Source organism: Bombus fervidus, chromosome 8 (assembly GCF_041682495.2).
Source record: "Bombus fervidus isolate BK054 chromosome 8, iyBomFerv1, whole genome shotgun sequence".
Lineage (NCBI taxonomy): Eukaryota > Metazoa > Arthropoda > Insecta > Hymenoptera > Apidae > Bombus > Bombus fervidus.
In genome coordinates, this window is record NC_091524.1 from 10558379 (window position 1) to 10573838 (window position 15460).

Sequence of the window (15460 nt, forward strand, 5' to 3'; positions counted from 1 at the left end):
CAATTTTAATATAATGTGTTTTCAACATTGTAGTGCTTTGTAAATGCGCACTGTCGTATTTTCATGTGTTTATGTTCAATGAAAAACAAGAATTTGAAGAATTCAAAAAAGTTTGTTGTTGTCGTACTATCAAAATAAGACATCATAGTACTTATAGAATTTTAGATCTAATTCAAAACTACAAATGCATTTTTTAAAAAGATTATCAGGAATAATCAAACTACATTGCAAACGCTGTCCAATAAGATGTTTAACCTCCAAATCGTGTGTAAATGCAAAAGATGAAGTAGAGCAAAAGGGTAAATGAATAACTTTTATTCGTGATATTGTATAATATTTTAGTTTTTACGAATTATAGAACAAATATATGTTCTTAGTGCATAATCATGTTTGTACATTATTGCAGAAAAAAATATTTTGGTAGATCGTTTTGAAGAAATTTATATGATTGGTATAAACCGACCAGAAAGAAAGAATGCTTTAAACGTTGCTGCCGCACAAGAACTATTGGATGAATTAGATAAATTTGAAAATGATGAAAATTTTTTAGTTGGTATCCTTCACGGTATAGGAGGGAATTTCTGTAGTGGTTATGATCTTAAAGAAATTGCACAATATGATGGAAAAAATGAGGAAGTTTTACCTCACTTTGGGCCATTGGTAAGTTAAGTAACTGAAATGTAAAGTAGATTATGTAAGTATTAGGATATTAACTTTTCTGATATAGGCTGAAATGTTTATAGGCTAATAGAATTGAATTATGTAAAAAACCCTTAATTGCTGCTATAAGTGGATATACTTTAGGAATAGGTTTTGAACTTGCCTTAATGTGTGATCTCAGAGTAATGGAAAAAGGTGCAGTATTAGGATTTGCAAATAGACGGTTTGGCATACCTATATTATGTGGTGGTACTGTCCGATTACCCGCTTTAATTGGTTATTCAAAAGCAATAGAACTGATATTAACTGGTCGTTACATCCAAACAGAAGAAGCATATTCATGTGGTTTGATTAATCGTTATACAACTACTGGCAATGGTACAGTTTATTTTGCAATAGTAAATAATATGTATAGGTACATCAAAAGACAGTGAAATTATATAATCACAAATTTTTTACTTATAGTGTTAGGCACTTCACTAAATTTGGCAAAATCATTTGTGAAGTTCCCACAAAGAACATTGCTTGCAGATCGTGCTTCTGCACAGTTTGCCACATTTTCTGCTAAACAATTAGAAGAAGCTATACAATTTGAGAAAGATAATGCATCTCATTTACTATTTGAAGAAGGAGTTGCAGGAGCAAAAAGGTTTGTTACAGAAGGATTAGGAAAACATGGAAAATTTTACGATATTACAAAAATAGAAACTAAGTTTGAGGAATTTGATAAAGATCTTTTATAAAGATTATATAAAAGTACTTGTTCCTAAAGACTATATACATAAGAACAAATGATACAAAATCTCATATAACTGTTATGTAATATATATTTAAAATGTATTTAAATTTTCTACTATGATTAAATTCCTTTATTATGAATACAATCATGCCATTTTGTGTGTAATACTGCCTTTCTTTAAGGAAGATTTAGTAGATAAATTTTTCTTAAGCAAGGCATGAGATTTTAATAGTATATCAGTGCATCTTCTTGCTGCTTTTCCAGTAAGGAGTGGTGTTATATTAATCATTTGACCATTTATATCTCCTGTGTAAATAATATTCATTGAAAATAATATTTTATATAATATTTAAAACTTACGTTCAAATGTAACTATTAGATATGTTAAATTCACTTCAAAAACATCAAAACCAGATATGTATGGTTCAAAAATGGAAACTTTCCTTAATTGGCAGTTAATTTCATCACATAAATCAAATTCAGCTAAAAATGTGCTTTAATATATTTATTAAAAATGTAAATAGAAGAAACAGTTAGAATATAACCTACTCACTTGTATCATCCAATCCTACTATATCTCGAATATAATTCAATATTAATTTAAGTGGACAATTAATATTTATTAAAATTTCTTTATCTGCTTCCTCCAATTGTGTATTTTCCTCATTATTAGTAACAGGTACTACGAAATAAATATACACGATATAGTATTCATTTAACGAACATTATTTAATGAAAATATTACTAGAATATTTGATTCGTATAATCGACGCCATGTTACGATTGTCAATATTATCAACTTCGCATTTAGTAAATTTCAGAATATTAAGGTACGAATAATGGAAAAGGAAATTAACAAATTGACTTGATCAAATTCGTTCTACGCATTCTCTTCGCGAAGGATATCGCGTAATACAAGGTTAAAATAATCGACAGTCATTCGATATGTCATTGGTATACAGTTTTTGCATTGTATTTTCAAATTTGATAGTAAATCATACGATCAATTTATTTATAATATACAGTAGCTCGAAATTTGGAACAAATCTGAAAATTACATAGAAGATATTCTGTGCAAGTATACATTTTACGATCACATAAGTATCTAAACGGTCAATTATTCATTACATTAATAAGTCTCAATATTCAGTGGAATCATTTTTAATCTTTATTATTTGTTTAAAATGCGGTGTACTATATTCTTTTTATTAAATATACGTTTGCTTAAAATGTTTGCTATTATAACATAATCACAGAATCGGCAAAGGAATCGACATAGAGATCATTGGATTCAATTCGTTCATAATATTTTTCGTCGTCTATAGTGAAGCTGGTGCATCGACGTAACAATATGTGTATTGGACTGCCGTCAATGATGGGTCGCAGATTTCCTCCGGGCAGTCGTCGACCCGTTCATTCGGCTGGAATTTCAAATAATCGTGGAATTTCATATTCAAGTTGAACAACGACCGTCCATAGGTTTAATTGGCGAAAGTAATGCGAGCCGGCCAACCACCATCGAGCCGGTTAAAGCTGTGTGACGAAACGAGTGCAGGTGGCGGTGCATTGTTGCGCAATCGTTCATATCCCTCCTCCTCCTCCTCCTTCTTGTAACCAGGAGTCAGGACGAGAGTCCCCTTGGTAACCAGAAGGCCTTCCCCACCAAGTGCCTTCCTCCTTGCACGACCTGGTGAATGTTGCGCGTACTTAAATCTACGCGATCATCTCCGATGTTCTTTCTTTCGTTTCTTCCTTCTATTTCGTCTTTTCCTAGGATTTGCTTTTCTTCTCCAACTTTTTCTATCGACTGGTTACGTTTTCCTTTCGTTAGATAAGAGTCAGGATACACGATTTTGAGATTTAACTGAAGAAAGTAATTAATATTTGAAGAATTGCAGCAATTTTATTAATGATTAATAATTATGATATTAATAATATTAGTAATTAATATTTGACCAATTGTCGTGTATGTATGTATGTACATATTATTAAGCAATTTATTATAATTGTTATGTTTTTACAAGAAATAGAAAGCATACAGTCCAGATAAAGACTTCAAGTATCAATTACAAAAGAAGTAATTGGAGAAATGCTCGGTGAGATCTGCACATACATACGTATAAGGAAGAAAAGTGTACATAATTGCAAGTTGGAATTATACTGGAGAATTTGAGGTATAAGCTTTAATTTATTTGAGTAATTTAAAATATCCTTTATATAATTCTTTATCTTATAACATGATGGATTATAAGATTCAGGAATTATTATTTGATCGAGTATTATTTGATGGGAGTTATTATTTGATGGGAGTTATTACTTGATGGGTAAGAAGAAAAAGATAAGTCCCGCGAGAATACTTTATCAAGAAAACAAAATTTTAATAATTCATATTTTATTATATTTTTTATTTTCTACTTTATTCAGTTTCATTTCAGTAAATTTAAGTTTTATGAGAATTGAGTGTAAATTTAATTTTGTCTAAAATTTTTCTCAATTTTAACAGAATGAATGTTGAGTAGTATTTGTGAAAAAGGGGTGGAATAAGCGTTCTCAATGTATATTCGCAAATGATAATAATAAACAGACGAGACAAGGAAGAAGTGTGCAAAAGATAAAAGGGCGGTTCCCAGGATCTTCTTTCTGATTAGACTTGTCGTGTACGTGGCATTTGAGAGGATGATGCCAGAGCCTTTCACGAATCACCAGTCGATTCTACGGTGTGTTATTGTTGCTGGCGAACTCGTGAAACAAAAGTTGCCTTCGTTGGGAGAGGCAAATCGATGCGTTCATGTTCTTTACGAGGAAGCGAGGTGTGAAAGTCGTACATATTTCGAACGTTCCTAATAGTTTCTATCTTTTATTACTTATTTTACATTTCCTCATTTATATGATTATATAAATATATTATTATTAGATTGTAACATAAATTTGCCTTACTTCTATATTTATTATATAAATGGAGAGATTATATTAACTGGACGATTATAAGTTACAACCTTATATTTTGGAAATTTTAGATTCATTTCATAGATATTTAAACACTTACAGAAAGTTCTCACAAATATATTATATGCGTTATAACATAACAAAAGTAACAACAGAACATAACAAACATAATAAAAGTATTTACACAATTCTTCGTTATTCTAATAAGCTTTTATGCTCAGTGAGCTCATTTCTAGCACTTATTATATTTTCAATAAATACATACATTTCCAGACTGGTTTCAAATTTGAGAAATATGAACATGATTAGATTACAGATTTTTCCGCATTTATGGAAAATTAAAACATGTAAAAATGCACAGAAAATGTATAATGTGCAAAAATATATAAAACATTCAAAGTATCATTCTAATTCAGTTCTATTTCTTTTTAATTATATTCATAAAAATATGAATTCGCGTAAATATCTGCGGTCTAATCATCACAGTCGTGTCAATAGAATTTCAGAAAGTTTCTTATAGGGCACATAATATGTTCATAAAGGCTTTCTTTTCGAATACTTTCGTCAGTCACTGTACTTATCCCTAGCCTTTTTGCAGCTCAATAAAATAACGAAGCTTAAACAACCTGTCTAAAGCTGCCTTCCACCAAGCTCGCCACGGGAAAACGGAGTTGAACCGTGCAATTTTCATGTGCATACGCTGAAAAAAAGGCGCTCACGGTTCGCGGCGGTCACTTCAGCTCCTTTGTACGCTCGGTACCTGTCCATTCTCTAACCGGCGCTGATCGTATCTGCATGCCACTTAACCATTACGTTTTACGAGGTGGATGGACATAAAGTGACTCCCCGTTCCTCGTCCAGCAACAGGTTACATCGTTGTCCCGCTTTACCGGACGACGAATATTTTTCTTCTTCGCGCGTGCAAATAGGATCGTCCGTTCTGCCGGTATCTGTGAAATTTACCACGGCTGTTTCAGCGCCTGGACACATCCTGTTGGATCGACAGGCCGCTTCTATGACCGGCTAGCGAATTTATGCCGCGTTTCACAGTCGACGAATCGATAACCAGAGGAGAGTTAGTTGGAGGAAGGTAGAAACGATCGCTGCTGTTGCTACAGGGCCTGTTGGAAGGTGTTTTAACGCGGAGAATATCGCACCCTTGATTTCAAGGTGATACCACTGAGAAATATTTGATTTGTTTTTAAAGATGCGAATGATTGTTTTTCTCATATAATGACTGTGCAAACTTATATTTTTATGAACACAATTAGAGAGGCAATGTAGATAGAGATTTGCTTTGGTCTTGAATTATTATAATTTTGGATATTTTTATGTACTAAGTTTAAATCGACTGATGAATTCGTTTGGATGCGAATCAATCATTTTGCAACATTCATCGAGCTCTTTGAACGATGCAAGTTTTCTGATTTCTTCGAAATTTTTACATAAACGGTGTTTCCTAATTCTACGTATATTTTTATTTGGAACGAGAATAATATTTTAACTTATTGACAGTGCTGTTTGTATTTTTTTATCGGTAATGTCTATCGAAGAACTTCCGAAAAAAGTTTTCCATCAACGACGCATTCAATATCATCTAAGTGCAGAATGATCGGTGAATTAATTCCCGATTATTAACTCCAGTTGATTAACTAATTATTGCTTACGACCGCGTGCAGCGAAATAACACGCGGTATTCGCATACAAATTATTATTCATTAGTGGATGTTATACATGTTGTATCGCTGTTATAACGAGAGCTGGGTTAGTTGCGTTTCGTTCCGGTAGTTTTACCTGTATCTTTGATTGCTGTCGGAATGTAGTCGTTTTCCGGAAAGGCGACTATTTGCTTTTATGAAGTTTTAAATGCACACGACACGCTGCGAACGAATCGATCGGAATGTCATGGCTATTCATGGTGATCGTATCGCGTTATTTTCCCGGATGAAGATTTTTCTTTGCATTTTAATGTCTGTCTTTATCGATTTTTATTCGCGTTTGATAAATGTTACGTCTTGAAAAATATTACAATACAATAATAACGTATGAAGACTATAAAGCGAGAACACGATAACTGAAACATTTCATTTTTTACAGAAAAGTATCGAATTTCAAAATTCAATACTCTGTCGACGAATCTCATGTTACAGGTATCGTTCTTTTATTTGGTTTTTGAAGCTAGACACGTGTTTTCTGATACTCTTCAAAATTTCCAAAATATTGTTCTTCATAATATTAAAATACTGCTTGACTTCCGCAAAATTTCTTTTACTTATCAGCTACTTCTAAGAGACTTACATCTTTGGATCTAGTAGTTTGCATAGTTTTCAATTTTTATAAAATAATACTATAATACTAATATAAAGTAATATAAGACTTGTACCGAAGAAATTACAATAAAAGATATATATATATAAACATAATTCAAGGCAGAAGGCAAAATCTTATTTACATATTTGGCAAAGAATCATTTAAAATCCTCCAAAATTGATTGTTTTATATCTATAAAATTATTATGAAACACCACAAATTAATCACTTTGACGACCACTCTGTTACTTCTAATTTTTAAAACAGAAAAACAATGAAAACGTATCCACTATATGCCATATTGTTCACCCGTAATTTTCATGTAATAACGTTATAAATGATAATGATACGCGATGGTCGAAAAAACATAATCAATATAAACGACAGTATTATATTCATATATGCGACAAATCGTAAAGTATTGTCTCGTTAAATATTCAATTACTGCAAGATGTCTGCCAGAAGTTGAGGGAATCGCGATCGAGATAAAGTAAACTACAACGTGTTGGTTCAAGTTAGATTGAGTTTCAGGGAATCGGGATTAGCCGGAACAAGAAGGAGCTGAATTGAAGCAAGTTGGAACGGTTTAGAGCGAGTTGAAGCAAATTTTTGGTTCGTTTTTCGTCAGGCTTGGGCATGTTGAAACGAGTTACGTTATTCTAATTGACTTTATCGTCGATCAGAGGAATTTTAGGATAAGTTGGAGCAAATTAAAATCTATTTTGGTTATAGACTTAGACTACATAGATCCAAGCGAATCAGAATTATTTAGGCTGGTTTATTTAGTATCGTTTGAGGGACTTTAATGTGAATTAAATGGAGTTTGGTTCCATATCAACGAACTCGAGTGCTTTAAAAAAGTTTTAACGACAATTGCGCTAAACCTTACGCAATTTGACACTCTGAATGGCTCGTACACTGTCCGTTCGAAAGCTACGAGTGTCGATCGATGCCCATTTCCCTGTGAAACTCGATTGAGTTTTGTTCGCAATCCAGATCTCGAGTTTTCAGTATTTATCCGAACGAGGAGGTTTGATTCCAAACTTTGGAAAACTGGCCCTCGTCGAAAAGTATTCTCGTTGCCTCGATTCTCCCTCATAATTTTCTTTTTATTGAAAAATATAAGAATCCAATGATATTCGTAAAATACGAATCTATATGGAGATTTGAATATTTATTATTAAGTTTTCTTGCCAAATTTTGCTCGTATATTCACTACCTTCTCTGTATAACATATAATATATTCATAAAAGATTTCTACGAGTATTTCGATACTCTGTTATACGTATTTTATAAAATATTTTGAAATTTCATTGCTGTAAACATGTATCTAGTAAAAACTGAGTACACAGCATAGATAGCGATTGTAGATATATAATAAGTGTTAAAGATAATTTTACTGAATGTGCAGCGTTATTATTAATAGATTGCCGAGTGAATTTGTTATATCTATTTGTTGTAATTCTTTCGGTTTAGAATGACTTCCGACTTACGTCGTATTTACTCCTTATTTATGTATTTATTTATTCAATACTTGCCTTTTGGCATTGAACAGCTTCCACTTATCAGCCCCATAATCTCTACACAATACAACAATACTATTTTATCTTTCACACTATGACACTTATCCTATGTCTAGTTCTTACCGTAGCTAATTTAACCTATCTTATCCGACTTTATTTTTTCCTACCTTTTTCTTTGTTATGTTTCCTCCTTTTGCCTCCCCTCTCGCGTTTTTACAGTCTTCAGACAAACACTCCATCGTCTCTTCCTTCTCCTCGCATATCCTATATAGCCGCTCCTCTCTTTCTCTCCAGTGTTGTTCGCCCCTGCTCTCATTTCCACATCTGAATCTTGTTATGATGCATCTTTCCTTTCTCTTCCTCATCTCTCTCTTTCTCTCTCTCTCTCTCTCTCTCTCTCTCTCCCTCAGGTAACGCGGCAAGCCCTCCGTCCTTATCTTCTTGTATGTGGGGTTGTACCTTGACCTCTCTATCTTTTTCTCTTTTTCCCTCTCCCTTTTCCTCTCATCCTCTCCTTCACCCTGATCTCCTCCTTCTCCCTGTTCCCCTCCACTGGCTCTTCTTAGTCTCCACGTTGCCTCCTATTTTCCTTCTTCCCACCTGTTCTTTAGCTCTGTTTCTCTCGTGCTGTCCAGTTTCCGAAAACATTGCTTCACTGACTTTTTATCTGATCTCCTTGCCTTCTCCTCATACCTGATCGCCCTCTTCAGTGCCCTGTTCACGATCTCCTCGCTTTTGGTCTCCTCTAACAGGATGTAGTTTGGCATTCCTCTACGTCATATTTGCTTATCATTGACTTACCTACTAGACCGTGGGTTTGTACGCGTTAATAGAAAATTTGAAAGTGCAAGATCGCGTAGAATATAGATATTATGAAAAGATATCATAAAGAGCGTAATCTCGTTTACGTCATCGTCGTCTGACGTAGCACATTTAGATAAACAACAATTGTCTTCGCTATCTGTAATTACGCATGATTCCACGAATATCCTCGAGTGAATTTTTATCAGAATTAAAAGAATTAAGAGCGCATAAATTAGCGGACGCGACTACGAGCGTGCCAATTTTCCCGTTAGACTTCCATGCCAGGCCGTGAAATGATCGTAATCTGATTTATAATATCTTCGTCGATCTTATACTTTTCTTACGCTATCAGCAATTCACTCAACAAATATCAAGTATCAGATTACGTCGCTGTATGTTTATTACCTTTTCCATTAATATCTCACCGATAATGTAATGTCTTTATAATAGCTTTTTTACTTTAATAATAGTTAGTAGATAAAACAATTTCCTAGTAAGGTTCTACTGTTTTTTAATGATATTCCCAAACATACGAATTTGCATAAAAATCAGTTGTCTACTTCTTAATACAACGAGCAACCGAATGTTTTAATATCTCTACGACTTCTACGAAATATACGTTTGCGCAAAATATTTCGTATCTTCTTCGCGCATTCTCAGATTCGTTTCGAACTTTATCGATATAACCACGACGGCTGGCTCTCATTATAGTGTTAACGAAATTTCAAAGTCTTCTATGCAACGCGCGTAATATATTCATAAAAGGTTCCAATACTTTCGTGAGCCGTTGTAAATGCATATGCGTGGAAATTTATCCGGTCGTCGATCTCGCGTAGCTCGTGGTGAAAACGTTGGGAGAATCTCGCGTTAACGTTTGCAAACTCTTCCGTGACTCGTTCTCGTCCACGAAAACGCGCATAAACCATTGCATAATCTCGCGTGATTACGCGCGAAGAGCTGCTCGTGATGACACATCGTGCACGTCGTTGAGCGAAAAATATCGATCCCGAAATTACGTGTTCAAGTTTGTCAAGTTCAGGTTTGTCAAGAAGCATCGATCTGAAATTGACCTGAACGAGAATATTCAAAAATTCACGTGTTCTCGAAAACCGCGTGACACTATGAAATCGGGGGCAATTGAATTTACTGATTCTTGAAATTACACGCGCAATTTCTGGAAAATTTCACGGAACACGAAAGCAATTGAACCGAGTGTTCGGTAAATTGAATTTCTCCATCTAATCTTCTGGTAAGAAAACGAAAATCCGCTAGTTGCTTTCGCGTGTTCTTATTCGCGAATTTTCGACATTTTTAATCCAGTATTCTTTCTATTTTGTTAAATATTTAAAATTCTTCTTATTGAAATAAAATACTCTCTGCATTCCGTAATCTGGAAATTAATCAAAGAATTTGAACCGTTTAGATATTTTTACTTCTTCGAAAATATAAATCCATCATTTTATTACCTACGATCGATCTAATCTTCTTATTTATGAATTTTCTAGTATATTTAGTATTTTTGGCTTTCTCGTAGATATATCTCAAATTCTTATTATTGAAATGAAATATGCGCTGGTCTCGTCATTTAGAAACTAATCATTTCTAGTGTTTCGGTATTCCTCTCTCTGAATAGCCAAAATAGATCTATAATTGTGTTGCATGACTTATTAAAGCGAATTTGCATGGAATTTCGTCTCTGGTAAAGTGTCGTACGTTTCTTAAGGTACGTTTCTTATGAATAAAGAACGTTTGTATAATCGCATCGGACGAAGAGCCGTCGAATTATCTCCCGTAAAATAATTTATAATTTGCAAATAAGAATTAAGGATCGTGATTGCAGCTAGTTATGTAACAATGCTTGGAAATACACGCACGAAACGAAGCATGGAAAATATTCGGTCCTCGCGCTCGAAAGTTTCAATATCGTATATCGTCCGCAATTATAGAATACGTATAGATACGTACAAATTACACGAGTCACACGTGACTCTTAAGAGGATGATAATTACATTTGAGAAGAAACGAATAGAATTGCCAGGAAATTCGTACTAAATGGATCTTTTCATTAAAACTTACTTCTAACCGAAGCATATCAATTATCTTTTACATATCACAAACGGAACAAACAAATTTCGAAGGAGCATTGTGACTGCGAGAATGATATTCAGCGGCTAATAATACGCAAACAAACGACAGACAACACTTGATAAGTTTTTCGAAATAAATCTCATATTGTTTGCAAAAAGCAATTGTTTATACGAAATGTAGCATAAATGTATAATGTGGTATTAAGCGTCTGCGATAGATATAAATCGTACAAATCGTGATCGTTTGTAGTAGATCGAATTCAATAATGAAAATTTTCGATTCTCTGCATAGCGCTATCAGTCGGTAATTCTTATGGAAACAAGAATTGTAAGTTTCAAACTGATTATGATAAGCGAATTTCACCGTAATTAAATTCATCCAAATTTCGGTATATAATTCAAGGATTCTCAAACAATTATTTCTCTTACTATTCTTATAGGAAGTATGAAATATATTTTTCTTTTTATTACAGAAGTTCCATAGTTTTAAATCAACCAAACTTTGTCTGAAAACTGAAACCATTAGTCGCCAAACGTACGAGAAAGTAATACAAAATATAGTAAAGCGCAAATCCTTTCGAGAAAAACGCTTTCAATTTCCCGCGCTCGTAAAGCTCGCGAATCTCGACAAGAAGAAAGGATCCCCACCCTTTCGTCCTTACGTCGTGCCAAGAAGAAACATTCTTCGAAAATGCATTTCCTGAATATAGACTGTAGACCGGAGCCGTTAAGAGCTGCGCATCCAGCCGCTTGGTAATACACATAAACAGTACGCGCGGCTTGCATTCTATTCCGGAAAAGTAAGGTCCTTGAACTCGATTCCTCGGCTGCATCTCGCGAGCTACCTGACCACGGAGTCGTCCTTTATCCGTTTCTACGGCCGTATGCAAAGCGCGTCTCTAACGCAGACGCACGCGCGACTAATATAAACAGGGAGTGGCCGAGCACCGCGGACAGGAACAGATTTTCCGCGGAAACTTCGGCAACGGGATGTTCCATTTGCATGATATTGAATTTCGCGAGTCGATCGTCTGGGCTTGCGAGAGTTTCGCTCGAAGCAAAACCCGATTGAGCTAGTTCTTTTCCCTTTTTTTTTCTTCTCTTCTTCTTTTTTTCGTAGATTAATCCGCAATGGCATGCGAAGTTTTCATGTGACCGCGGTTTCTTGTCTATCTTCGAAGAAATCAATTTATCATATTCTCTATTATGTGACAATTAGGTTGTAAGATCGATTGGATAAAAACGTAAAATGTAAAGGAAGATGTAACCGGGTGTCATTCGAATCTAAATAATGATTACAAATAATTATAAATATTATATTTTATAGCTTGGCGAGTTTTTTATAGTCTTAGTAAATTCTCGAAAGGATTTGGACAGAGTTAGACTTAGCTAAATCGTACGAGTGTTCTGGATTATTTGGTGCATTCTGAGATCTAGGGACCTCTTCTTAATTATCGTTTCACGAGATTACAAAGATCTTTTCTTAGAAATCGTACAAATATCATCTCGAGCGTACACAGTACAACTTTGAGAAAGCCTGTTTTTCCACTGTTTCTACCGTTTTCTAAGGAACAACGTGGGAAACTCGAGCGATAGTTAAACGAGTATGTAACGCTTCATCGAAATGTTTAATCTCGCGAATGAAACTAAATCGTATCTGGTGAATTAAAATCGATTCCGGTGTTATTGTGCTTCGTAAAGTTGTGTAAACGATATAACAAAAATGATAAAACAACGTAGAGGCTTCTCGTCGCTAAATTTGGCGTATTAAATCGATGTTACATTTTGGTCTGAATGTACGAACTGTTCCTGCGCAGCGAAATCCTCATTATCTGAATTAATCGTGGTATGCGAAGCTTGATCGAACGTTTCGCATAGTAATGTTAATGCATACTTCATATAATTACATTCCAGTACGAGCCCGTTGCATCGTGGTATAAATTATCTTGTAAAATAAACGGGAATGTGGGTGGCGAAGTACTAATTAGATCTAATAAGGGGCAATAACGATCAATTCGAAGATTCATGTCGTAGAACTGATAAAATACGCGATAAATTTAAACGAACCATTATGCAGTAGATTTGTAAAAAAATATCGGCTTGTGGAAATTCCATTCTTTCTACGTAATATCATAACAAGTTTCTTCTTCTACGATGATGTACTACTGTAATATTTTATTTATAATAGGAGCGTTACTTACATGTCTCAGTAGGTTTCTATGGTGACAGAAAAAAAGTGTGATAATCCAGGAATTTTTATAAAAGTCATTTTTGGGAAATTTAAGAGCGCAGAAATCCAGAGAATGCATATAACGAGCAAAAATATATAACGTGTACAAAATAGAATATATTGTCTCTGTAATATCTGGCGAATGAGACAAATTTCTATTTGGAACTAAATTTTTTTAGTTACGTTGATAAAAGTATAAAAATATATAGACACCCGGGGTATACTCATAGCGTACGTATTGTTCTTGTTATTAATCACGAAAGGGTTGACTATACTAATTACTTTACAGTTTCATCAATACGTGTTAAACTACAAACGTCACTCGGCTACAGTGGAACAGTAGAACGAAATTAATTCACGTCTCTGAGAATGCATTCTGACACACCATCTTGATATTCTACACTAAGTTGTTGCAAATGTTACGCTCAACGTCTTTGCCATTAATCATAATAATCGTTTCGTCCTCGGAAATTCATTTTTTCGTAGAAAAATCTTTTCACTTTCTTTGAAATATTTCATCGTTTCTTCTTACCGTTTTGTTTAAAAAAAATTTTTTTTTTAATTTAGTTTAAGTATTCGAGCGTCTGGTTAGGAATTTTCGATTTTGTGGTTGCCACATCGCGGAAGACGTACTCTCCTAATAAATCGAAATCGAGCAGCAACACGAAGGATTCCAACGATGGCGAACCGAGGTATTCAGGTCGCAGCAAGGCCGAACCGCGTGTACAGTCGCAAAGTAAAAGTGCAGTGAAATAAAATGTAGGCTGTTACGTGACTCGAGGCGTCTCGCTCTAGGTCTGGACATTTCGGAGACTTTGGACGACTGTTTCTAACAGCTGTTCGATTGATTCCTGGTTTATCGAACGACATATACGGTTTTCCTCTTTCCATACGAAACACCTTTCGTGACAATAGCACGTTCATCGTTTGTGAAACGAAATGCACGATGACAATGGAACAATAATTGAAAATTGAATTGTACATTTCAATGTCCACGGAATATTATGAAATGATTGCAGTTGGGAGAACGAATGAATTTTAGAAATTTTAGAAATATCCTCCGCTTGTCCTCCGACAGAAATATTCGAATTTTTGAAATATTAAAAGAGATCTAAATACTAAAAAAGATAATCTCGATGTCCACAAGTATATGGAAATTTTCACGATCGATAATAGGATGTTCGTGCAAACTGATATTTTTATGAACATAACTAAAGCGATGATACTAGAATCCAGAGAAAATTATTACGAAGGTGATAGACGAGAAATCGCACGAACGTAATAAACGAAAAAAGCAATTTTTAAATTCGTTACTTCCTCGATCGATCGACGTTATATGTACATTGTGTCTTTTCATGTATTTTCTTTAGAGCTAAAACATATGCTGCTGTTCTCTTGCGAGAACAATCGAAAAATTATCGAATCCGAAGTCCTGTTGTTTAATCAGAGCGTGGCATTAAAGTACAAAGACTGTGATTTTCATATTTATGCGACCTGTTCATTTTTGCATTTTTATATTTCCCATAAATGTATAAGTAACCGCGGTCTATACAATTATCAATAAAATTATTTATGATGAACCAGAGAGATGTTTAAGTATACGAAGAGTAGAGAGTATTTTATTCTATGCATTCACGAAGCTTCGCCGCTAGTCTGTTTTATGGAAAGGAGGCTAAACGAAATTTATGACCCAGCTGCCGGGCACGTTGCGCTCGTTTTAGCCGATTATTATAAAATGAAACGGCTGAAGCAATAATATCGTTCGCTATCGCTTGCACCACGATTCTCACCTACGCGTTCATGACGAACGTGAAAAAAGGTGAGCACGTGGGTGTATTGGGTTCCAAAGGCTAACGATAACGGCGACGAAAAAATAACGGTATCGTGGGTACACCCTGTGAAATACAAGCGTGGTTTTCTATCGACAAAAGAACTCACGATATCACTGAGCTTATCATATTCTTTAAATTCAATATTTGGTTTGATTTTACTTCGTATTATCGAAATAAAATATTTCTACATATTGTCATCGAAAAATCCATCAAGGAATGTGAAACATTTAGATATTTTCATTTTGAATATCTAATAGCTATTGAATAGCTAAATCCACGATCGAATTACGATTGATTTAATCTCTTCATTTATTTCTTCCTTTCGATAAA

The 15460-nt window shown here is 34.4% G+C and overlaps 2 protein-coding genes across 3 annotated transcripts in view; one reads left to right on the forward strand and one right to left on the reverse strand.

The window, feature by feature from the left end:
- LOC139989657 (short-chain-enoyl-CoA hydratase) overlaps positions 1 to 1564 on the forward strand; it is an 80096-nt gene extending 78532 nt beyond the window's left edge. The window contains exons 2-5 of one of the 2 annotated variants that reach the window (XM_072008151.1): positions 91 to 299; positions 407 to 660; positions 744 to 1038; positions 1126 to 1564. In XM_072008151.1, the coding sequence (XP_071864252.1) occupies positions 185 to 299; positions 407 to 660; positions 744 to 1038; positions 1126 to 1403 (942 nt within the window). In that variant the 5' untranslated portion in view covers positions 91 to 184 and the 3' untranslated portion in view covers positions 1404 to 1564. Of the gene's footprint in view, positions 1 to 38; positions 300 to 406; positions 661 to 743; positions 1039 to 1125 lie in introns of those variants that run through there. The other variant, XM_072008150.1, reaches the window with a different exon arrangement.
- LOC139989660 (uncharacterized) lies at positions 1545 to 2403 on the reverse strand. Its single transcript, XM_072008155.1, has 4 exons — positions 2145 to 2403; positions 1953 to 2081; positions 1760 to 1882; positions 1545 to 1705 (listed from the first exon to the last, which is right to left on the reverse strand). The coding sequence occupies exons 1-4, from the start codon at positions 2173 to 2175 to the stop codon at positions 1545 to 1547; spliced, it is 444 nt and encodes a 147-aa protein (XP_071864256.1). The 5' UTR covers positions 2176 to 2403.
- Between the last annotated feature and the right edge of the window lie 13057 nt (positions 2404 to 15460).

Excerpts from the sequence above, each read along its gene's own strand:
- LOC139989660 (XM_072008155.1), bottom strand. The coding sequence starts at position 2,175 with ATGGCGTCGATTATACGAATCAAATATTCTA. Across the intron at positions 1,883-1,952 it reads AGTAGGATTGGATGATACAA|CTGAATTTGATTTATGTGAT; the intron begins GTGAGTAGGTTA and ends GCACATTTTTAG. Across the intron at positions 1,706-1,759 it reads TCTAATAGTTACATTTGAAC|GAGATATAAATGGTCAAATG; the intron begins GTAAGTTTTAAA and ends TTATTTACACAG.